Source organism: Rhamphochromis sp. 'chilingali', assembly GCF_963969265.1.
Source record: "Rhamphochromis sp. 'chilingali' genome assembly, chromosome: 1".
NCBI classification, from domain to species: Eukaryota; Metazoa; Chordata; class Actinopteri; order Cichliformes; family Cichlidae; genus Rhamphochromis; species Rhamphochromis sp. 'chilingali'.
This window is the reverse complement of record NC_137929.1, coordinates 41,002,469-41,028,295: the sequence shown is the minus strand read 5'-3', so window position 1 is coordinate 41,028,295 and position 25,827 is coordinate 41,002,469. Positions and strand designations below refer to the sequence as shown.

The following is a 25,827-nucleotide window of genomic DNA, read 5'->3' as shown; positions in this document are numbered from 1 at the left end:
CCGTTAAACTTGACTGAAGAAGAAGCCTATGGAAACGCTTGAATATGTGTTTATTAGTTGCAGGAAGTATGTTAGTCAAATGAGAATGTTGAGGGTAGAAACTGTAGTTTGAAAAGGTGGCTGAGTGGTTAAGTCAGGATAAAAGGAAGTGTGTGGTTTATTGTTTCTGTTTTATTTGTTTTGTTTTTTTAGAAATACTGTACTCATCAAGAGGATCTAAGGATTTGGAAGTGATGTAACAGTAAAACCCAGGAGATGGCAGTAGTGCAACATCTTTGGATTCAAGCTGCCATTAAAAATGAAAGAAGATTTGGGCAGGTCAGTTTGAGTTATGTTTTGTTGTGGCTTTTGGGTAGAATTTTGTTAAGTTGATCTCTTTTATGGACCCACTTGGGTCTTAAATAGTTTGTCATTTTAAATATTTGTAATAATGTTGTCCTTTTTGGCTATACTACAACCCATGTGTGAAGATTACACCTGTGTTTTTATGTTCTTGGCTGCCATGATAGTCTTTTATTCCTTATCAGTTCTTTAGTAAACAATATTATTCCTTCCCACTGTCTTCAAAGTGCTTGCTCACAGGGTGTCATCTGGTTGGTGGGGTTTGTCTATATATTTTAGGGTCCTTGCAAATTAAAGTACCTTGAGGCAACTGTGACTTGGTACTATAAGTAAAACTGTCTTGAATTGAACTGATTATCTCATTCTGTATGCCTGGTATGGTTTTATAGATTAAACAAGCTTAGCATAAGGCCTGGGAACAGGTAGAAACTGCTTTCTTTTAGACAATGCTTGTGGTGGTCAGAGGGCCCGGTGGCGCCAGTGTCCGGCAGCCTCGCCTCCGTCAGTGCGTCCCAGGGCAGCTGTGGCTACAATGTAGCTTGCCATCACCAGTGTGTGAATGTGTGTGTGAATGGGTGAATGACTGAATGTGTAAAGCGCTTTGGGGTCCTTAGGGACTAAGTAAAGTGCTATACAAATACAGGCCATTTACCAATGCTTCCAGTCCTGCTAAAGTAAACCCAGAAACATACATAAAACTTCTGAGGTGTAACATACTGTTGAGCAAAAGACCTCCCGTCAGTAGATTTTGGGACTTCTAAACATTTTGCTGCAATCTTTAGAGAAACAGCTAACTGAACTTAGATCAAGATCTGTTTCTACCATGCTTACATTAATGTAGTAACTAGTTTTCCATTAAATGTTCAGCAAGAAAATAATTGCACTTACTCACAAAATAAAATTACTCTATTGTTATGATTTGTCTTCCTGCACACCCAGTTTTTAATGCTAATCAAATCAAGCAAGCATGTTGGCTACAAATTCACAGGATGTATAATTAACATATTTAGCTACAGTTCACATGTAATTAAATCGGGTATAGCTACAACAACTTTTGTTTTTATGTCCTTAGCTTTGCTTGATCAGATGTTTCTCATTCACAGGACAGATGACGATGGTGTCAGAGGCTTTGTCACAGCAGTACAGGTAGAAAAATGGAAGAATTTTTTCAGTGAAGGTATCCTCAAAGGTGTAAATATGGGTCCGTGCTCTCACATCATAAAACGACACTTGGCCTTCTTCGTAGTCCACATACACGCCCACTCTCTTGGGCTTAGGGTCGAGGGAGAGCAGTGATGGTGGGGATGTTGACGCTCTGTATCCCTGGCCTTTCTTCATGGCCAGAGCCCAATAGCCTTGGGTGGTGCTTACAGAGATCCTGCCCTTTCTGTTAACAGATGACCTCGCCACACCAAGGTACCAGTCATCCTTTTCCCCCACCTGGACCTCCCAGTAGTGTCTGCCAGAAGTGAAGCCCTCATGGGCCAATACTATAACCACCGTGTCGAAGCGATCGGGGTGGTCCGGGAGGTCCTGCCAGGCACCCAGGTGTCTCACCTGATGTCTATCCTGAGAGAGCTGCAACCACGGGTTAGCTGTGTCAGGGTCAAGAGTGACATCCACTGCAGAAGAACGAGACAGAGGATATATTTTGTTGGGGAGTTTAATGATGAAAACACAGGAAAGAAAAATAAGTAAAAAAAGCTTTACCTGTATATTTCAGAACTTTTTTGATCTCTGTAAAAACAAAATACAACATTCTCTTAAGATATGTTTCTTATACATCTTTACTTTTTTTAAAAATAAAATGAATAGTCACACAGTAACAAAGGTATTTTTGAATGTTTATGGAAGTCCTACCACTGTCAGACAGTTTGTCAATCATTTCAGTCAACGTCGCCTCTAGTTTGGACACTAATTTTCTGATCATGCCAACACATGTGTCAGTGGGAACACTGGTCTCAGACCAGTCTTTAACAGATGGTGGAGTGCTGAGGGCCGGGAAGCTCTGCAGAAAGATACAGCCCAAGGGGGGGCAACAACTTAGAAACACGTTATTGACTAAAATAAGATGACCACAGTCATGGTTCTTTTCAAATAACCACAGATCACAAAGATTTTAAGGCTTCTGAACTAAGAAACAAATATGGTTGTAGAATTATTTCCAAATTAAGAGACTCAAATGCTCAGGGTTGCGTCAGAATGGGCATTATTTATGAAACACTGCCAAAAAAAACTTGCAAAGCTACTCTTTGATTGGATTGCAGGTATTGGAATGCAATACAGTGTAGAGCAGAAAGAGGGCGCTGTTGTCATTTAATTTAGCTATTAGTGAATACTGTAAAAGGCACCTGGTTTCACTGGAAAACAGGGTTAACAAAATGCTGGAAGTGTCATTTTACCATAAAAATCCTTTGAAATGAAGAAAAAAATAAGGAAAAATTAGAAAAATATCCATGAACTTGTACACCTTGCAAGGTAAAATATCAAGTACCACAACTTAAATTTGGCTCCCCGACACTGAGCACTGAAACAAAGCCTCTCTCACCTTTAAGAAATGAATGTGGTCAGTCCGAGCAACGGTTTCCAACTCTGTGTTCCTCCTCTTTAGCTCAGTGATTTCCTGTTCCAGTTCAGTAATGAGGCCTTGAGCCCACCTCTCCGTCTGCCTCTGCTTCTCCTCGATGACCAAAACCAGCTCGGCCTGAGTTTTCTGGATGGAGCGCACCAGCTCCGAGAAGACCTGCATGCTTTCCTCAATCTCTCTTTGAGCACTGGCCTGAAAGTACAAAAAGCACATGTATGTTGAACAACCATGTGAGTGTAGATTGTGACGTGGCCATGCAAAGGTAAAAACTCACTTTATTGAGCTCCACAGAGTGTTTGATCTCCTCCACCTTTTTCACTCTGTCCTGGATCATCTGCTGAACGTCTATTCCTGTCCTCTTAAGCTGTGCCTGCACAGTATCAGATCACACGGGCATGACTTGTGGTAATTATAAACTTGATGATGTGAAAAGTCTTTAGTTGTAATCAGGCAACAGAGAAGATAACATCATAAAGACACTGTGGACCAGCCTGCTGTACAAGGCGAGGTCTGTGCAGCATAGTTGTTCGTGTTAATGTTTCCTTAAAATCCTGGAAGGTTTAGGTTGAATCATTAGTTTAGTAAAAGTAAACAAAAAAACAAACAAAAATTCAACTCATAGACTCACAAACAACAGAACCTGTTGTATCACCAAACCTTTCTGACATGTTAAGGGCACAATAGGTCAAAGCTTGGTGGTGCCAAGGGTCATTTCGTGCTTAATAAATGTATTAGACCACCACCCAACATAAGGTTTATGCCACAGCTGCCCTAAATTAACGGTACTTGTAATTATGAAAATATTTTTTATATTTTTGTAATGGTTAATCCACCAATATGTGCAAGTTCTATTTAAATCTAAATCAGAAGTATGCAGCTCCAGGCTTCGAGGCCCGGTGTCCTGCAGCTTTTAGATGTGTCCTTGATCCAACTCAGCTTATTTAAATGACTAAATAACCTCTTTAACAAGCCTTGAAGTTCTCCAGAGGCCTGGTAATGAACTAATCATGTGATTCAGGTGTGTTGACCCAGGGTGATATCTAAAACCTGCAGGACACTCCCTTAAGGCCTGGAGTTGCCTACCCCTGATCTAAATGGGGCGACCGTGGCTCAGGGGGTTGGGAAGCCTATCTGTAACCGGAAGGGCGCCGGTTTGATCCCCGGGCTCTCTGTCCTGGTCGTCGTGTCCTTGGGCAAGACACTTTACCCTACTGCCTACTGGTGTTGGCCAGAGGGGCCGATGGCGCAATATGGCAGCCTCGCTTCTGTCAGTCTGCCCCAGGGCAGCTGTGGCTACAACTGTAGCTTGCCTCCACCAGTGTGTGAATGTGAGAGTGAATGAATAGTGGTATTGTAAAGCGCTTTGGGTGCCTTGAAAAGCACTATATAAATCCAATCCATTATTATTATTAAATGATATATCTAATACTAAATTTAGCCATAAATCTTAAAATTTTGTCAGGACCTGAGTGACAAAACGCTTCTCCCACTGAAATCAAACGTCTAAATGAACAGAATCAACTTTCTGGGGTTAAATGTGACACTTAATTAATTTCTGACTTCCCAGTGAAGTCCAGAAATGTCTGTATACAAACATTTTTGAAAAATTTCAAAAATATTTGTCATTTCTGTCACAGCTGATCTTATAAATCTGTTAAGCACTCTACATAATATTTTTTTTATGTGGTTGATCTATCTACAGTGCATTACTAACGATACGATTAACAATTAACAATGAAAAATGTGCATCATAACCATCATTTGAATATCTTTCACCATTTTGAATGTGGGAATCTGTGAACTTATGACATTAACTAAAGATGAACAATTAGCTGACTATAAATAGCAGAGAGGGTGTGTACTGGGTGCCATCTGAGCTGATCCTTTTTTCTTGATAAGACAAAAAAAAGAAAGAAAAAGAAAAGAGAACTTCTTGCTGAGAAATGAGGGTGCATAAATAATTCAATGAAAATATCTTGCTCTGCTTCCAGCGCATACAGTAGTATGCATCTCCAAAAAAGGTCATATTTATTCATATTAATAACTAAAGAATCCTTTTGAAGGAGTCCACAGAGTCTGGCAAATGAAACTGGAGTGTTGTGGAGCCACAGATTGAAAGGCTCTGTCCCATCCTAGTCTTCAACCATGTACAAGTAACAGTAATACATTTGAGCCTGCAAACAAACACTTCAAGCAGAAGTGTGTTTAACGAAAGTCTGAAGCTTTTCCATTTAGTCCTCCGTGTGTAAGTATGAGAGTTTATCTGTTTTATCTTTGGCACCAATCACCTGATTTAAACTATGTTAAAAAATACTGCGTAAATCGTACATGACAAGGTGTAAACAAAATATCAGTCTCCTATCTGTATAACTGTGCTTTCTGCAGTTCTCCAGATCTGCTGTCAGCGATCGTGACTTCAAGCATCCATCATTTTACGTTAACTCTGGCTGCACTCGCAAGAGTCCATATTTATAGAACAGTGATACCAATTTTTTACTCTAAACATTTTGAAGGGCCTAGGTCAAGTGGTTTTTTAGATAATGGATTTGAAACTATCCCTCCAACAAAAAAGAGAACAGCGGTAGTAAGACATGAATCTTTCCACTTGAGTTCCTTTAGCTAAGTCTGAGCTGGTCCGGGGGGAGGCAGTTGATGAACCGGCAAGAATTGACCCGCAAATATCTTGAAATCTTTTCCAGCACAGATAAACATTTGGTCCCTGTCCTATATTTGGATGGCAGCGCATCTGTCTCACCTTTTTCTCTGTCCATTCTCTCTCCACAGGGACTGTGTAGTGAGCCCTGTGGTCCGTCTCGGTGCAGAGGACGCACACGCACATCTGATCCTTCTTACAGAACAGCTCCAGGAGCCTCTCGTGCTTCGGACACATCCTGTCCTCCATGTTGGCAACGGGCTCCATCAGCTTGTGCTTAGTGAAGCGGGCTGAGTGACATTTCAGATGCTCCTCGCAGTATGAAGTCAGACACACCAGGCAGGATTTGACCGCCTTCGGCCTACCTTCTCCAAGGCAAACGTCGCACAAGACTTCCTCCCAAGATTGAGATTGGAGCGAAGAGAAAGAAGGAGATGGTAAGGTCTGAGGAAGTTGAGAAGCAGAGATTTGAGGTGAGGGTGGGGGTGATGTTTGGGGAAGTGGAGGCGGTGGCTCTTGTGCTGTGGCTTGGTGTGCCAGTGGAGGAGAGGTCTTTGGAGGTGAAATTGGAGGGATTAAAGGTGGTAAGTCTTCTTGCTGTGGCCTCTTCTCTCCTTGTTTCTCCTTCACTCCCTCTTTCTTTCTCTTCTCCTCTTGTTTCAGCTTCAGCTCCTCCAAAAGCTGCTCTTTCTGGTCTTTCTCCAAAAGCCTCTCCTCATCCTCCCTTTTCCTCCTTTCTATTGTCCACTTCCTTTCTTTCCCTTCTCCCTCTTCCTTGCTTCCCTTCCCTTCCATGCTTTTAATCCTAATCTCCTTGAACTGCTCTGCAATTTCCCTCAAGACAGTGTTGACACTAATATCGGGCCTTTTGTAGAAGGACTTCTTGCACATAGGACACTGATACAAAGGACTGCTTTTCCAGTATCCCAGGATGCAACTCTGGCAGAAGTTGTGTCCGCAGGGGATGGACACGGGGTTGGTGAAGACATCCAGACAGATGGAGCAGTGCACCTGCTCTTCTGAAAGGTTCCCAGTAGTGGCCATTCCTGCACGGCGGAGAGGCAGGGTCATTTTCAATGCAAGCAACCAGCCTTTGAATGGGTCATCAAACCTGCTGTGATATCGAGGTCGCTAGGATTAGATGGCATGACCTTAATGATGTCGTCTACAAGCAGATCTACAAAGCAAAGCATGGCGGGACTCATTTATCATTACATGCTTTGAAATTACAGGTCATAATGTTTTAGGTAAACATTTAGAATAATGACAAATGAGTCCCGATTAGTCCCGACTCATTTTAAGAGCTTACATGCATATGTCAATATTTAAATACAAAACATAGTCAACATCTTTCATAATCATTATTTATATTAAGATATTTTGAAAGTATTTAAATATTGATACTGCCCTCTTGTGGCCACATATTGTAATAGTCACACTGCTTTTAATTTCTGACCCAAGAAATTTATAGATAAATACAACTATAACTATAATAAGTTTATCAGAGGACGGCAATTAATAGAATCATCACATGAATTTTAACTCCTAATCTTTTCTTTTCAAAAGCAAACTCCATATCACAAGCTAAAGATTATTATGTCTCTCCTGTACGCTGGTACACTGCGACACAAATGTATCTGTGAAGCTGCAAGTAAGCAGGTTTGACCTATAAGACAGGCAGCTTCAGGCCTAGGTGTTCGTGACAGACCAGATTAAGATTTTTCCAAAAATACTAGCGTACCACATGACCTGTCTTGCAGTGCTGGCAGCGCTTAAACTTTCTTATTTTGATAAATGAACACCTAGTACCTAAAAATATACAAACTTATAACTCTACGATTGAAGTCTTCTCTTGAACTATTTTAATCTATAATTCCCTGCCTGCAATGGAAAGAAAGTCCATACCACAGGTCAGCACTCATTAGAATAAAAATGTTATTAGAAAAAAAAAATCCAACAACAATACTCCCCTAAGAGTTATGTCTGTGTACAGAGAAGCAGATGATACCCTGTGGAAATTAAAAACACAGGAGGTGAAGGGAGAGACAAAAAACAGAGATCTGGGAAACTCACCAGAGAGCAGCTGCCTGGAGACTCCACAGTGCACTGACATATGAGACAGGCTGTAACCGCTGCCCCTTACAGCCGCCCCCCACACAAACACACACTCAACTCAGACCCAAAATATACCCCGCTCCCCCAGTCTCCTTTTAACCTAGATACAAATATTCTCTGGCCATGACCCTCAAAGCTCCAGGAGGAATAGCTTTAAGTCTTCAGAGAATACAGCACATTAGCTAGGGTCAAATTCAGGAGTTTGACAAAGAAATTAAAATAGCAGAAGTAACACTAAAATCTGAGAACGCTTACATGTTGAGGATTTAATTTTTTGTGTTAATAATTGTAGGATTTTCAAATTGGCAAAATTTAAAACACAAAAAAATATTAGACTGTTAGCTTAGCACAAAGATTAGAAGCACAGACCATATAAAAACATGGATGTAATATCCAGGTTTTAAAAAAGAATAAGTCAACGTGGAAGTGTCTTAAACCTGCATTCTACCTGAAGGCCACCAGAGAGCGATAGCTGTGGTTGTAAAAAAACAAACAAAACCTTTGGGCCTGATAGAAGGCCATGCTTTCTGCAAACAGTTTGTGGACTCAGTCACTGATTTCTGGTTATACTGAATCAAAAATGAAGTCGATTTATAAAGCTTTATAGTTTTTGTATCATTGTATATTTCAAAATAGAGCCTTAACCATGACCACTGTTCACCAGCTAATGACGTATGACTGGTAAGTAGTTTGCCAACTAGCATGTAGTTTCACAGTCAAACCCGTCCCTCTTCATATCATCCATTCTTTTAAAGATGGTGACGGTAAAAATGCCAAAGTTGAGGCTTCAGAAAGACATGTCAGAAACCAGTGGATGACACGACGGTAGCTACTACAGTCTATCTCCTTCATGCTGTCTATGACTAAAAACACTTTCTTCTCTCTCTTTGCTGGCATTGCTAAAGTTCAACATTACAAGTGTAGTAAAACAGACAGCTGACACTAAAATAGTTCTATATTTTGTGGAGATTATACATGATATAGATCACTGATATTTTTTTTAGCTATGCTAAGCTAAAGGGATCCAGAGGATGCCTTAGTCAGAGGCTTTTTTTTAATCTTCTCTTATACCAGAGGCCTATTTAACCAACCCCAAAGACAGAGCTCACATTTCAAGGTTGCTTTTGTCGATTTATAACAAAAGTAAGTTCAGTGTAATTCAGTCTCCTGACAGTTTTTTTTTAAATGTTTTGTCTACATAAACCCTTGAAGAAAAAGTAAACAATGTGATAACCACTGCAAAAAAAGTGCAGGTGTTTTAATTATGTTATGACTCCATCAGGAGAGTTCATGTTTTTTGTGTAATCTTATTTACTGTCGTGACTTAATGGACAGTTAATATGAGTGAGATAAAATAAAACAAGATATATATTTTTTAGTTTCTAGATCAAATGGCTTGAATTGTCCAATGACATAGGTTTAAAAACAAAACAGACTGTTAGGTTACCAAACATGGGTGTGTCTGAGGCCCTGAAAAGTAGGACACTGCCACTGATAAAATGACAGGCATGGTTAAGTGAAAACTTGAGTTATCTCAAATTTATTGATTCAAACTGCTGAGTAAGTAAAAAAAAAAAAACTTGAGATACCCAACTGGAAATTTTGAGATAATCACTTCAAATTTTGACCTATAGGCTTTTTTTTTCTTTGTCTGTTGTTGGTTACCCTGAAAGTCCAAATTAGAGGGGTAATAAGTTCAGCAGGAAATTCAGCTTAAGTCACTTAAGCTACAGTAAATATTTTTTTGACATGACTGTTTTTGTGAGATATCTATAGATAGATAGATATCTATAGATAGATAGATATCTATAGAATATATATATATATATATATATATATATATATATATATATATATATATATATATATATATATATATAGATATATATATATATAGATATATATAGATATATATATATATAGATATATATATATAGATATATATATAGATATATATAGATATATATATAGATATATATAAAATTCAGTTGAGTTGGTTTCTTCGTTAACAGGAAGTCATGCATTTTGTGCCTTAATCAGCTTTATTGAACAAGTTCAGTAGACGTTACAAAAGTATGTGATTCATGTAGAAACAGAGAACTTTTCCATGGCCTTTAAACAGGTGATCCTATCTTTTTTTTTTTTAAGTAGTGGAGATCAAAGTCATTAAATATATACAACATTAATACAGATTCTGTTATATGAAAAAAGCAGATAACTGTGTTTTATATTACTTTTGATGTGCAAAATAGTTACAGTAACTAAAGCTGTAAAATGATTGCACTGGTCTCCCCATGCTATCCCCACTTAATGTGTCTATATTGGTTTTTACAATAATGTCCATAGGATACAGTCTTAATTACAATAGGTAGGTACAAGTACAAGAAACCTTGATTCGATTCCCCAGGCAAAGTCTAAATCACTAGAAACGAAGTTTGCATCTCTTAACTTCATTACTTGGCTCTCCGAGCCTTAGAGTTGCAGTTACACAAAGACTTACAGAGTAGGGAAAGTGCCAGCTTTACTCAAACTCATCTATCATCAAGTAAGAAACAAAAAAAGAATGATTTATTGTCCTTCACATGTTTTCACATCACTACATATTTCTTCTTTACTGTAATCCAAGTTTGAGTTAACAGATGATAGTGCAAAGAAAAAACTGCCTACATTTAAATAAATTGTAAATGTACCATTATAATACATGTATCAGTCAATAAAGAATTTACCTCAGAAAATAGCCAGTATTATGCTGAGAAAGTGATGGCGGTGTGTATAAAAAAGATGTTTTATATATAAACAGAATGCATAACCTAATGCCGACTGACTATACCCTCAGCTGTGTTTAACATGGGTTATGATGAGTGGGGCATTATTCTTCCCCTCCTGGGCGAGACAGGGGCTGAAGATCGGGTACAGGTTCTCACTGAAGCTATCGATAAAACTGTAGATATGCAGACGAGACTTCACATCATAGAAAGAAATCTGGCCTCCTTCGTAATCCAGAAAGATTCCTACTTTACTGGGTTGGGAAGGCAGCACTAGAGGCAAGCGGGGCGACGCAAGCACTTTCACCTCCCCGTTCTTCAGCCACAGGCACCAGTACCCACCCTCGGGACTCAGCTTGATCTCACCCTTGCGTCGGGCAGAAGCGCGGGCCACGCCGAGCGTCCAGGCCGTCTTTCGCGATACGTCCACCTCCCAGTAGTGTCGCCCCGTGCTGATCCCCTCCCGGCCCAAGACAAAGAGGGCCGGGCTGAAGCGCTTTGGACCCTCACAGTGAGTGGATTTGCGCTCTTCATACCTCACCTGCTGACCATCATCAGTCACAGTCAGGTTCCTCTGGGCTGTGGCAGGGTCCAGAATCACCTCAGCTGAAAAGGAAGGAGCAGAATATGAGACAGGGAGAAAAATCTGCATTATTTATTGCCACTTCTGCTAAAAAAAAATAAATAAATAATGGGCTCCTTATTCCTGAACATGCCACAAGGGTGTCTGTAAAATGGCAGCATGCTACGGGAGCAATCCCATCTCTGCTGTGAAGAATTACTTCCATTTTGTGGGCATTTAGAAGAAATGAGCATCATCATTTACTCAAGAGAGGCCTCCTGCTTTACTTTAACACCCTTATGTACAAGTGGCACGAATGTGCTCCCTAGAAGAATTATAGCTACAAACCATGGATGTCACCCAGCTAACACAGTAGAAGTGTTACTCACATGCGTAGTTCTGCACCTTCCGGAGCTCTGAGAGAGAGAGAGAGAGAGAGAGAGAGAGTGTGTGTCAAAGTCACAGCAGATGGCACGTGTGGGTGGTAAACACACAGATCCGAACCAGAGCTCTAAATGCTCGATGCATGTGCCGCTGTCAGTCAGCTGCCTCTTCCAGCGATCCCAAGTGGATGATCTGCGGCATCAACACTATCTCCATCTGTCCAACCGTCTTGCATGTGTGACCGTGTGAGTGTGGCGCGATGATGAGTCACTTTCCATTCCAAAGTGTGCGTACAGTGACCTACATATCACCGATTTGGATTTTGCACAGGATGTGTGGTTTGTATTAGACAAGGGAGGATGGATTGTACTAGAACTTTGCATTCATTATCCCATGCAGGGATCCCAGTAAAGCCTGCTGCGAGTTTGATTTTCAGTTTAAAGGGGTACTTGAAGCTGCGGAACTGTATGCAGCGTACGCAGAATGGAAAATACTCATTGTGACTATGAACATTTTTCAAAACACTCTTCCAAATGATTGCAGACATGTTGATTTGCATTTAATACATAAAACATGAGCCATTTCAGATCGCTCATTTTTAAAAGTGCTTTCAGAAAAAGGATTAAGAAAAGATTTTGCTGAATATGTGCTAATATTATGTAAGGTATTTATTTAAATGTATCTAGCCCTGCATGATATGCACTAGGGTTTAAATGATGCTCTGTTGGAACTAAAGGGCTAAGATCCATGCGTTCATATTGTTTGCACCTACAGTCTGAAATCATGACTTATCAGTTTAGGCAACATTTTTTCCAGTTTTCTGTTGTCTAATTTTGATGAGCCTGTGTCAGTCATAGCCACATGGACCTGGTATGGTCTTCTGCTTCAAGCAGTGGTGGTCCTAGCCTGTTTGGCTGACGAGTTATTGTGAGTTATTAAATGCTGCTCCAGCCACCAGAAACTCCCCCGCCGCCCCACCCTATCCTCCCTGTGCCGCAAGCAGCAGGCGCACCTCGCAAACGAGGGCGCCCTTACTCCCAGCAAATGGCCGATAGAAAATCGATCGGTGCCTATGGCATTCCCAATATGCGCTGGCATGACGTCGGGGCAGCATGAGTATGAGCATTTTTTATTTTTTTTGCCCATGCCCGTGATGCCGTCCCCCACCACTATGCCTCCCCGGGCAACCGCCCGTGTCACCTGTATCAAAAACCGCTACTGGCTTCAAGGTTTGACTTGTTGCTACTCAGACATGCTCTTCTGCAAACCTTGTTTGTAATGAGTGTTTTTTTGTTGCTGTTGCCTTCCTATAAGCTAAAGGCAGTCCAATCATTCTCCTCTGACATCAACAGGCACAAGCCATTTCTCCCAGATAATTGCTGCTCACTGGATAATTTCTCCTTTTCAGACTTTTCTCTGTAAACTGTAGAGATGACTGTAGATCAGCTGTACTAATATTGAGCGCATCTGGCAGCATTAACCAAGTTGCAAGTCGCTTCCCCATTTTGATCTTCATGGTTTGAAGCTCAGCTGACATGTGATTGGCTAATTGGGTATTTTCAATTAATGAGTATTTGAACCGGTGCACCTAACAATAATAATAATTCCACAGACCCGCCCGCATCGCATTTCTGTGGAACCCAAGGAATGGAAAGAGACGGCGAGGAAGACCCAAAATAACGTGGAGGAGTACTTTCCTTGAAGAATTATGTTCGGTTGAACTGTCATGGGATGAAACAGTAACCGCCGCGATGGACCGAGTTCAATGGCGTTCTCTTGTCGCCCGATGTGCCGATCGTCGTGGGAGGATCTAAGTCTAAGTAAGTCTAAGTAAGCACCTAATAAAGTGGTAAGTCTATATGTAAACCATGCTCTGCTTCTAGCATTGTAGGCATGGTAATGCTGCAGCAGTAGTTGTTTTGTACAGTTTCTCAAATACAATGGTTTTAATAGCTGCATAAGTGCATTAGGTCACAAGTTTGGCTAGCTGCCCTTACCTTTCCCATATATTCTTTTAAGCTCATCCTGGAACTTATCAATGAGGCTGCTGACCGAAGACCGGATGGTTCCCAGATAAAGGTCAGTATTGATGCTGACCGCTGACCAATCAGTGGGCTCGGGTAGGGGTGACAGTGATGTCAGGTTCTACGTGAAATAGAGAGGTCATGCAAGGTAAGATGAACGGTGTGTCAAAGGAAATGAAGTCTGTAAAGTTTACAATGAAAAGAACACACTAAATATGACGCCAACAGTGTGCTCAGTGCTGTCCTATTTAATTTTGTTAATGGGAAACACAGAACAGAGACACATTATTGCTCTGACGGGAAAAGAAGAGAGCACTCAGTAGAGGGCATTGTCCAAATGTGGTAAGTAAATTCCCTGTCTATCAAAAAGAGATGCACTGGTCTGCTTACTCTCAGCTTTGATGTGTCTGGGTATTCGAGGCTTCATGCCTTCACTTCCATTGATGCTATGTAGAAAACCTCTAAAGTAGCAACTTCAAAGACATCTATTCATTCACATGGGGAAATGGCTATAACAGGCTCGGTCTGCTCATGGAGGCTTTTGATGTTGTGTCTCAAAATCTCTGAGCAAACACAGCTGGTGCAGCCACAGAGGTAAATAATTGGCTTTGCAATTAAAAGTAAAGTGTGTATACAGTTTTCAGAACACAGAAAACAGAGATATGTTCAGTATAATAGGATCCATATGATATTGTTCAGGCTTTTCTGGTGAAATCATAAGGGTAGAAAGTCTTGTGTTTTAGATGCCTGTGAGATTTCCATTATTGTGAATAGCACAGCTTATTCTGTTAAGTCTTTAGCCTTCTAATAAAATGCTCTGCCCCAAATGCACAGTAATTGTGTTTTCAGTATGTAGGCCAAGCTGGAAAAGCAAGAACTTTAAAGGCTAGCTATAATTAGTACAGAAAAATAAAGTTAGCATCCAAAGCATCCAAAGCCTGAAGATACTCTCTCAAGACCTGGACCTGTCTGCATGCCAGTGTGTGTTAGACCCACATGGAGCTCTGTAGTACCTGAAGGAAAAGCACTTTGTCGTGCATCTGTGCATGGGCTTCTAGCTCATTGCTCCTCCTCCTCAGTTGGCTGAGTTCATTCTCCAAACCCCTGGCCATTTCCTGGGCGTGACGCTCCGCCTCACGTTGCCTCGTGGCTATCAGCTCAACCAGCTCCGCCTGACTCTGCTCCACCAGACGCTGCAGCTCTGCGTACACCTGCCAGCTTTCCTCCAACTCCTTCTGAGCACTGGCCTGTGAATGTGAGCGCCACATGGCCAGTGTTACCAGTGTGAACATGAGAAAAGCTCAGAGTCCAGATCAGATCGTGTTCAAGACCGAAGACCGGGTTTAAGGAGGAATGCCTGCGTATTCTTAGCAACAAAGTTCTTACAGATTAACCAGAGTCTAGAAGTTACTGAGTAACACGGCTCCTTTTACAGGGGAGCTTGGAGGACAGGTTGAGATAGTGCTAATCCTGTGGAAGAAGTTATTTATTGTCTTGTACGTGGCGTTAATGAGGTAGAGAACATTCTATACAAACATTACATAAACTGCATTGTGGGAATGCAGGATCTTTGAGATTAACTTGAGCCACAACTGAGAAACACATGAAAATGCAAATGTTTGATGCAGCCGCATCAGACATTAGCCTTTAAAATGGCAGCTCTTTTGCACAAAGTTCCAGTTATATTGGCTTGAATAGACGTATGTTTGTGTGGGGAACAGTTGCTGTGAGTATGCATCATACATGCCACCTTCTGTGTTCTCTACCTAGACACCACCCTACATTTTTAGGACCTCCTGTTGTGTAGGAAATTTTAGAGAGTGTCCGAACCTGATTTCACATGTGAAGTCAGCTTATGCTGAATTATTTCCTTTTATTGTTGCACTTTTTTTTTGTTGAAAATGATTTTCCATCCACACCCTTCTTTTTGCTCCCTGATAGCATTGCTCCATTTGAACTCTTTTTTTCTTCCCAATGACAAGAGCATAGGGTCACATTTCATTTAAACATTAAAATGTGTCATTTGTTTGAGGTGAAACGCCTCAAAGGTTCACTTAATCGCCAAGGCTCACTTTGGGAGTCACTTTCTGTCTGCAGACCCTTCGGCTGGTGTGTCCTTGTAGGATCTTAACTGTTGTTTTACACGTGGAGCTTCACAGCATGTTATTCTGCACCTTTAAATCTTTGACAAGAAAAACTAAGTTCCCCATTAAATGACCTTGGTTTCCACTCACAATTACGACTTTCCACAGAACAACTCTCATGTTGCAATTTAGATGACTGGCATCTTTATTTGTTTGTTCTCTTCAAAGTTCAGGGTTTGACATGAGTAATTGCACCTTATTTAGGCAGTTAGAGTGATAAGAGAGAAGTATTGCATAAACATCTTTATGTAACATACAGATTTTTAACCTCTGGAAATTTTACTTTAAGTTTTCTGCTACTGTTTCTAAATGACACTAAATGTGGAATAGCTCCTTTATTTATCACACGCTAACACAGCATTATCTTTATTATTACTATTGTCCTGCACATTTAATGCTAGCATGAAGTTGTAGACTTTTTAAAGTCCTGATAAAATGTCATTTTATATCAAAGGTTTCTTGTTTAAATGTTCCTTTTTTTAATGAGACTCTTGTCCACACTCACCTTTGGCCTAAAGTGTTGATTGTTGTATATATCTTTCTATATGAGTCTCTATTTGTTTGACGTAATGATTGACAGAATTGGAGGCATTAAATAAAACTACCATAATGATTCTAGCAAATTAACATGTAAGTACTGCAGTTTAAAAAAAACAACCAAAACCCAGATGTTTACTTAGTCAGTTGCCTCTTAAGTGTCTTTGCGCACCACTTGTGTAACTGGATTGACAGGTTACATCTTCCATTAGACGCTGAAACCACCAGATTTTCCATCTCAAACTGATAAGTTACATGCATGTTAAACTTGCTCAATAAATTCAATGTGTTGTTTAGTCTGTCAGCAGCATGTAGCTGGACACGAGTCCATGTGTTTGTACAGTAAACACAGAGGGAACTGTGGGAAAAAAGGTTTCCAGAAAGAGGAAACCAAGAGTAACACTGAAACCAGGAAATTTCACTCATGAATGTTTTGCATATGTGTCATCAAATTCAAAACTACCCAGATGTGACAAGATGTGAAAACCTAAACATAGGACAACTGATATATTTAGTGTTACCCTGGTAAAACCTGTTACACTCCCAGCATTATTAGTGTAATTGTCCTGGAAAACCACTCAGGCTTGTTATCTTTTCATTTCTTATTCCAAAGCAGCATTTTACTGCAGGGAGGCTGTGGCTGGAAACAGGGTGTGTGAGAAACTAAATGTAAATGTTTACACTGGTCTCACTGGTTGGACGGCCTCAGACATGGATCTGAGTGTGTGTACACAAGACAAAAACAAATGACATTAGTGCTCCACCTTATCTGCTACTGCAGAGCATGAGAGGTATGAGATGTGGGTGGCATCCCGCCTCAAATATGTCCTGCTTGTACTGGAGCATAGGTCTTTTAGTTGGCTCACCTTGCTTCGATGACTAATAAAGATGAATCTACGTTATTAGGGGTAAAACTTAAGTGTCTGTTGGCTTTTAATAAACTGCTGCTGGTCGTCTTACAGCTGCCCTTGAGCAACAGCTTTTTCTGGATCACAAAGCTGCTTAAAGTGCAAATAAGGCTTTTGAGCTTCAGCTAAAGAAAAACATTATATGAGAGCAGACTGGCAAATATTTGAAATGCACTTTAAACATATTTACAACAGCAACGATTAGGCTGTTTCTCAAATACATGTACAAGTGTAAAAGGACTGGCCTGTTTGTATCAGCCACTTCTGATAAGATGCCTTTGGAAATGCCGCACTGGTGCGACGCTCAAGAATTCAGCTTGAAATCTTTCGGAGATAACAAAACGTGAGTGGAGTTTTAGATTGAAAACAGTATCGTGGACACAAATGTGTTTCTTGAATCATGCTCCAAAACACAGCACTTGAAATGCTTATCCCTAGTTAGACTTCAAAACACAAGCAGATAAAAATCAGTGGCATACAAAATGTATCCAGGAAACAGACGCATTAAAAAATACCAGACTCCAAACAAACTCAAACAAGACCAACTCCAGTTATAATGACACAGCATAAAATAGAAGACAATAGATTATTCACAACTGCATGGTTGATTCTGATTAAAAAAATGTTTCAGTTTGATTTTAAATGATCAGTGTCCAGCTTAAGTTCTGAAGACAAACAGCTGTACATGTTAATGCATTCCTGAAAAGAAAAATCCCAACAGATGCTGTGTGTGTCACACATACCAAAACCACGAGGTCAGTGAGTAGCTGAGGAGTATTTGCATATTATTGTAGCTTTGGATTAAATTTAGGTTTTCAATTGTAATGAAACTATAACTTAAAAGGTTTCAGCACAAAATGTGTACAATTATAAACTGGAAGATTGTACACTGTTAGGGTTAGAAATGGGAAAAATTTGTTGTTCGGAAAATTCATATTGAAACAGTAGATTGCATTTTTACAAGTTTTTAACAGTGTAGATCATCGTAAAAAGCTTAACTGTTGTGGACGCTGTTTGTGACCAGGAGGTTACACAAAATTTACATTCTTTTTTTTTAAAAAAGGACTCGTAAGGCAAATCCACGATTTGCTTTTTAATTTGGATTCAAAGCTTGACTCTTTACTGAATAGAAAACTAGACAATATTTACATAAAAACAGTTCTTAGCACTGACTATCGATCAGTCAGCCAAATGTCGATACTGACCAATACTGGAAATGTTGGCTGAATGTTTACCATAACCAATGACCGATGTTTATGTTATAATCTATTATTTTTGTGACGTCTGGATGTTCAAAGCTAGTTCGATGAAGGCTCGAATACTTAAAATTGTTAAGTTAATCTCTGTTTCTTAGTAGCTTAACCATGATGTCACATGCAGGTTTTTATTAGACTTACCTTTATGACCTTGATGGACTGTTTGATCTCGTCAAGTTTCTTGGCTCTCTCCTTGATCAAATGTTTCAGCTCTGATCTCTTCTTTCCCATGTTACCCTGTGAGACAAAAAAACCAGAGGTGTGTCTTACCAAAATTTTCCTGCTTTTATATCATAAAAATATCTCAGGAGTCATTTTAATGATCTTGTCATACAGGGATACTGACCATCTTCTTCTTAAATTCATGGTCAATGGAGACAATCTCATGGGATTTGTGTGTGGCATCGGCACAGGCAGAGCAGATGCACATGTGGTCGGTCCGGCAGTACACATCCAGGAGACGTTCGTGTTTCTTACAAATTTTGTCTTCCAGGTGGAAAGTTGGTTCAATCAGACGATGAGACATCATTGCCCTGACCTGGAGGACAGTATGGGCATGAGTGGTACAGAGAGATAAATACAGTTGCTCTTAAAATTTATAGAAATATTTGTTTTTAGGTTATTTAATTAATTAACATTTAACAAACCCACCTTCTTATGATGCCTGAGGTGGGACTCGCAGAAAGACCCAGGGCAGTTCACACAAGATTTCAGCGCCTTTAACTTCCTTCCAATACAAGCATCACAAGAAACATCCCCAGGCTGGGCAAACTCTCCGGTATCCTTCACTGGCGAGCTGCTCTCGCCCGTATCTGAGCTCAAATTCCATCTGGATCCGTGAGAGGCGGTGCTTTTAGCCACCACCAGCCCCTGAAACTGGGAGGATATTTCAGCCAGGACCCTGTTGACGCTCATCTCAGGCTTTCTAGAGTAGCTCTTTTTGCACATTGGGCACAGGAACTTCTTGCTGTGGTTCCAATAGCCCTGTAGACAGGCCTTGCAAAAGCTGTGGCCGCATGGTGTGGAGACGGGCTCCACAAATATCTCCAGACAGATGGAGCAAGTGAACTGCTCCTCAGAGAGAGAATTAAAGCCTGGAAGACAGAAGGAAGTGTGAGAGGCTTAGTACATGTGTATTTATAATATAATTAGAACAGTCAGTACAGACACCGTTTAAAGCAGATCTTAACATTTGACTTTTTTTTTTTTAAGATATGTGGCACGTGACTCACTTGAGTCGTGTGGAAGCCTAGACAGAAACCTGCATAGAAACAGCTGTGAAACTCACTAGGAAGGGACCTGAGGACAGCAGTTTAATCTTCTTATAAGTGACAGCTTTTCTCTGGAGACTTTACATATTACATCATTTTAAATCCTAAAAATGATTTGGTTAGGTTTAAGTTGTTTTTGTCGACTTTGTATCTGGTTTATCCGTCCTTATTGGATAAAAATGAACTTGGAGCAGTCGAATTAGGGCAAAAGGAGCCACAGAGGAGATGAGACAAAATTATATGTGTAATGAGGTCATTTTGTATCGTGACCTGAAAGATCTACAGTGCTCAATAAATTGCCCACCTGTCACAAAAACTAGAAGACACAAATATTTTAGAAATCTATTTAAAATGTTCAGTAATACCTGTCAATAACTGTAATTGGATAAATAAATACATTTAAAAAATTCTAATTTATTTTACTTTTTTCTGCTTTTTTGTATAACAGTAAAATATAAAATTCATGGATAATATATTTTAACATGAAATATATTTCTATTAAAGGTCTTGTACAAACTGGTGGATTAAACATTACAGAAACATTAAAAATGATTCATTATCAGTACAGTGCAGTATCATTTAGTGCAGCTGTGACATAAACCTGACATTTAGTGATTGGCTGATAATTTCTTTCTCTTTTTTTGACCTCTGTATATCTGTCTGAGGCTTATGTCAGGAGGTGGTAAATTTCCATTCAGAGGTAGGGGAAAAGGGCTAATTCAAGGATTCTACTTTTTTTGTGTTTTTGTAAACTGATTAGAATTTCTGAGCTTTCTATATAAAAAAAAATGCAATTCACCATTTTCTTATTCATCTAAGATAATAAACTGCAGTGGATGGGGAGGCAGTGGAATCATCTCCCACCCTCACTTTTTTTTGTCCAATGTCCAACTTCCAGAATACACTCCCTAATTTTGCTGTTGCTGTTACCTCAAATTCAAAAAGTGATTGTTCAAAGCACCAAACAGTAAAAATGAAATTAGAATTCCTGATTACAAGCAAAAAAAAATTGACCGCCACTTTAAATCTAGTACAGGTGTCAAACAAAAATAAGGCCTAAACTGATCCACAGCTTGTCCTCAAAACAAAGTAAGACAAAGCCAGGAAGACACTTTTTCCAGTTAACAGTTATGTGACATCCAGTGAGAAAGTATCACCACAAACAAGGAACTATCTGCAACAGTGTCACTGTGTCCTGTTGAGGGCGAGAAACTATCTGAGGAATGCAGATATTCTGGACCTTCTGCACCTGCATCATACGTTTGGCTTAGGCATGAGCCAAATGAACTTTTCCACCAAATCTGCTACGACAAACAACCTCTATACATCACGACATCTGCACTGTTTCAGTTTAACCCAAATCTAAAATGTTTTTTTTTAACATATGTAGTTTTAAACTAGGCAAGTAAAAAGTCAGGTACCGTCAATTCCAGACATCTGTCTGTCTACACCTCCTGTAGTGTCAGCATGGATAAAGTTCCTAACATTTGATAAGAAACTAGCACTAAGATTATGTTAAAACAGGTACAACTCACTCATGTTTTCCTTTGACCTCGAGCGGTGCGCTTCTTCACCTCACGTACTTTGCTGTGAATCACACAGCTCCGGTGTTGAACTCTTCCTGAAACTTGCAGTGGACCTCCCACTCTCAGTGGGACACACCCAGACTCTTTTGTTATTGCTCAGTGATTTCTCCTGCCCTGCTCTGCGCATATGCAAAGCTCTTAAACCAACAAAGGTGTTGCATTTTCATCATTGCAGAGATCTGCCCCTGCTTTCTGTGGCTTTCTGCCACTGTATCTTCATAAAAGTCAAGAACACAAAAGACTTGCTCTTCAAGAAGTCTCAGACAGAGGTGATCACTAGCACTGTAATAATACTGAGACTGATACTAAGGTAAAAATGCTAAATAAGTTAAAAAACAACAACTATTAACTCAGAGGGTGCATTTTGGGGTTTTTTGGTCTATATTATACTGTACATACATCATTTGGTAATATTATCTTTCCTCCCATTACTGTCTGTGTGTGTGTGCAGGTCTCTCTCTCCTACCTTTAGGCTCTGTGTTTGAACGTTTTTGTATGATGCAGACACAGTTGGAATCATATGATTGGCTCTTTCAATGAGTTTGCTTTCTCTGGATTGGATCGTTGGTTGATAGCAGACTTTTAAACTTCTTGAAACAGCTGACATCTACTAGTTCCCAGACATCTACTAGACCTTCGCTGATCCCAGCAAAGGTCTGCAATTTAGATCTGTGTATTGTCTGGAGAGATTCGTGTAAGTGCAGTCATAGAGTTGGCGGATTATGGTAGTCTTGTTAGCTGTGAGCTTATACTTTTATTTATTATTGTTTTGGTGGCTTAGGGTAGAGACTTGTCCTTCACTGTTGGTGGAAAGTAGTACTTATTAGCAAGATTATGTTTGTTGTTTTGGTCCCTGAGGACCCTGAACTGGTCCTGGAACTCAAAAATCTCACATCAATTGAAGGCGAACTGGTACTGTGAAGATTAGTATTTGAGTTGCAACGTTTTGATACTTGTCAAACCATTCAGTGACCCAGTCGTGCCATATGGAAAATTCCTATGGACCTTACAATGTTTAATCAGAGAATAAAGGCCATAAATCAGAATAACTCCATAAGCTCCTCAGGGGCTCAGATTACTGGAGCAAAATGCCCTCAACAACAAAACAACACCAGCAGATTCCAACAGTGTAGACATAAAGAGCTCAGATTTTTCCTTTAAATCTAGAGCCTGTCTGTACACACAGACATCAATTCACCTTTTTAGGTTTGTTTTAATAAAGATGTTAGTTAGAGTCTGTCTCTTTCTAGTCGTATTGCTAAGGTAACCAGCTGCTGGTGGCAGCTTCACAGGATGTATGACAATGCCTACAGTCCATTAGTCCATTTTACACGCCCCACTGAAACATAATGCTCAGTTCAAGCTTCAAAAGACATTAGCAGAAATATTTTATGTCATTTTTCATGGATAAGTTTTGCGATTTGAGATAAATTGATAATTGATTTCTACAATCTTTTGCTTGAGCTGTTCAAACTAGTTTTTTACTTGTTTTGTTTTATTTTTATTCAAAACTCTTATCTTTTCTGTGACCCAGCAAAGGTCATATATGGATTAAACCTTTCCTGTAAAGAAGAATGACACCTGCCTCTCTTCATAATCCAGAAACACACCCACCCTCTAGGGAGGTGGAGACAAAAGTGAAGGGTAAGTCTTTTGCATTATTGCAAAAGTGCTCGCTCCTTCCCTGTGACTAACTGTGACTAACAGTTGTTTTCTGGGCTGGGAGTGATCTATTGTCTTCTCATCAAAGAGCCAGAAGCAGATCCCAGCATGCAGTTGGATTTCTCCTTCATTCTGGCCTCCCAGTAGTGCCTGCCTGTGGTTCGGCCTGGAGTTGCAACAGCAAAAGTGTTTTCTGTGAACCTTGCTGGACTAGCTGGAACTTTCTGACTTGCAGATACAGCATCGATGATTATGTTGTTAATTTCTTTGCATCACACATTGTATTCTAAATTTAATTTGAACATAAAAATCTAAACTACTGTAGGGGTGTTCAGGAAAAAAAGGTGACGAACCTGCAAACTTCATCCCTGCCTCAAAGTCTGTGGGTGAAGACGGGAGATAATAACCAGGGTGCTAAATTATACTGTTGATGTTTTCAGTGATACATGGCGGGGAATAAATTGCCAAAAATAGCTCTATTTATCAAATCTCCTGCTGTGCTCAAATCACCTTTCATGACAACATAGTTTATTAGTTCCTTCCATGTGCATTTCCATCAAATCCCCTTCCACCCATTACACTGTCAAAGACATGGGGTCAGAAACAGTCTAAAGCCAACATTTTTCAGCCAGTCTTTAACTCCTTCTGTCATTTTTTAAACCCCATTTTAGGAAAATCAGCATGCTCTGACCAAGACAAAGTCAGGGACCTACTTCACATAGACAGCGTTGCATCTTAAGTTCATCCAATTTGTATGTCTTTACATTTGATGAAAAGACTGAATAGAAGAAGCAAATTTTGTATTATAGCTCCTGCTAATGTGATGAAGTGCATATGCTTGTGTAATGCCTGTTTAATGAGAATGGTGTTAAAGTTTTAACTTATTCTAACCAGCAAACTAGCTAATGTTAACATATCGAGTATGTTCACCTGTTGTGAGATAAAGACCCCACAACGCCATGCAAAGAAACTCCAACAATCCAACAAGCTCAGCTACATTTAAGAGAAAGAAAACTCAAGAGAACAAGGCCATCTGCTCAAACCAGTTGGAGGTGAAGGGAAAGAAGTGAGGGGGGAAAGGAGAAGAGAGAGTTGACAAACTCTCAGGCTAAATTTCCCACTCTTGAGACTTTTTTAATCGGGTTTTGTCAAGCCAATATTTTCTTGTTTTCTAATGTGTTAATTATTTTTAAATGGCACTTTAGAGCTTCTCTATTTGCAATCCAAGAACTTTAAAACAGAAATTGTGCTCCCCTCAGTTTGCATATTGGGTGGTTGGAAAATGTTGGCGTTAATTTTGGTGGCGGGCACAACATAGCACACCAGTGGGCTTATTGAGGCCTCAGTCACACAGGCCTGGAGACAGGTCAGCAACTGTTATCAACCACTGGCTGCTAGAGAAAAATGTGTATTGGATAAATGTGTGGGTGAAAATGGTTGCAAAGAGGGCACTACACCAAAAACGTACTTCTGATTCTTTGTTTGCTAGCAGATTGCTGTGATCGCCCATAGTGTGCATGCAAGTCTTTGCCTGCAAAAACCATTAACAGTTGTAACCTATTACTGAAACCAAGGCACAAATTTTACTTTGAAGGCAAACTCCTTGCATTTCCTGTTTCACCACTGTGCGTGTGCAACTGGCGAGTGTGTGCAGACAAATTGCCGACAGTTATGGATGCCTGCGACTACCTCCTAGTGCAGGGTTTCCCAACCTTTTGGAGCCATGGCACATATTTCACAATAGAAACACACATTGCACACCACCAAACAAAAATGTCACAAAAAGCATATTAATCGTTTTTCCCTGTGCATCAGGTATAGCGGAAATGGTTCGGTTTGTCCCCAGTATACCTTTTTTACTTTCTTCCGACCACTACTCATGCTAGGGCCTTTATCTGGGTCAGAATTTTTTTCAGGGCCCAGGTAAGATTGACTACTACTACCAACTTAACTACTACGTAATTTCTTCTGCAGGTAGTTGTACTGCCCTCTAGTGGAAGAGAATGTAATTATTCTGCCTGTGACTCACACCGCTCACTTAGAGCAGTAATCAGGTGGAACCAGATCATCTTCCACGTCACCTATGTGCCGTGATACAGTGGTTGGGAAACACTGTCCTAGTTTTCTCCTAAGGAACAGTGGGTGCCAACTGGTTTGTAGGCCTATGTGACTGAGGCTTAATCAGATGCCTGCTGCAGTTGAAATCTGCACCAGTGAAAACAGTCACAGTGAACTACAGAAGCTCAGGTAAAAGTGCAGCTCTTAAACCTCAAAGATGATGATGAACAGCAGAGTATGGGTAAAGCTTTTTTTCCCTTTCCATTATTCATAGCAAGTGTCTTAAAAATGATTAAAGTTTAAAACTGACCTGTCACATTTTCTGATGTGTAATGAGCTTTATAACCTTGCATGGCTGCTTGGATGAAAATAGACTTTCCATCTTAGCTGATGCCTCAATACAGGGTATACATCCACTGATGATGGTGTAAAGTCAGATATTAAAGACCAGGCTGTATCACTAGTGCACTGATCTGCAGGATGTAGTCTTCGCTTTGTGACAGCTGCTGCAGTTCATTGTTTCTCTTCTCCACTTCTTCAGTCTCTTGCTTCCGCTCTTAGATAAGTTCTTCAAGCCTCTTCTGTTCACCAGCACCCCTCACCTAATTCTACTCTATCAGCTCTCTGTGGGCTCTTTCCATGGACTTCATCACAGACTTGAATATCTGAACACTTTCCTCCATTTATTTCTGTGCATTCTCCCAAGAATCATTCATAAAAACTACCGGATAATTACAACAGAGACCATGTGGACTAAATCAGCACTGGAAGAGCTTCTGACAAACTACAAAAGTGGACAATTTTTACTTGAGTCTGTGATATTCTGGATATTTTTAATTGAACTATTTGTATATATTAGAGGTATTTCTTATATTTTGTAACTTTGTAATGTGTTGTATTATTTCAATTAGTTCAGTCTGTTACTGTGTTTGTTGTCTAGAGTAACAGTGACCACATCCATAGGGATTAATGA

General features: G+C 40.1%; 1 protein-coding gene across 1 annotated transcript; it reads right to left on the bottom strand.

Moving 5' to 3' along the window:
- Positions 1 to 1,269: 1,269 nt before the first annotated feature.
- Positions 1,270 to 21,213, bottom strand: btr12 (bloodthirsty-related gene family, member 12). The gene is made up of 16 exons (XM_080900372.1): positions 21,084 to 21,213; positions 18,929 to 19,371; positions 18,624 to 18,815; positions 18,419 to 18,514; positions 14,446 to 14,679; positions 13,406 to 13,553; positions 11,414 to 11,440; positions 10,535 to 11,068; positions 10,155 to 10,168; positions 7,656 to 7,720; positions 5,685 to 6,696; positions 3,204 to 3,299; positions 2,891 to 3,121; positions 2,203 to 2,350; positions 2,053 to 2,079; positions 1,270 to 1,964 (listed from the first exon to the last, which is right to left on the bottom strand). The coding sequence occupies exons 1-16, from the start codon at positions 21,085 to 21,087 to the stop codon at positions 1,411 to 1,413; spliced, it is 3,825 nt and encodes a 1,274-aa protein (XP_080756498.1). The 5' UTR covers positions 21,088 to 21,213; the 3' UTR covers positions 1,270 to 1,410.
- Positions 21,214 to 25,827: the final 4,614 nt, after the last annotated feature.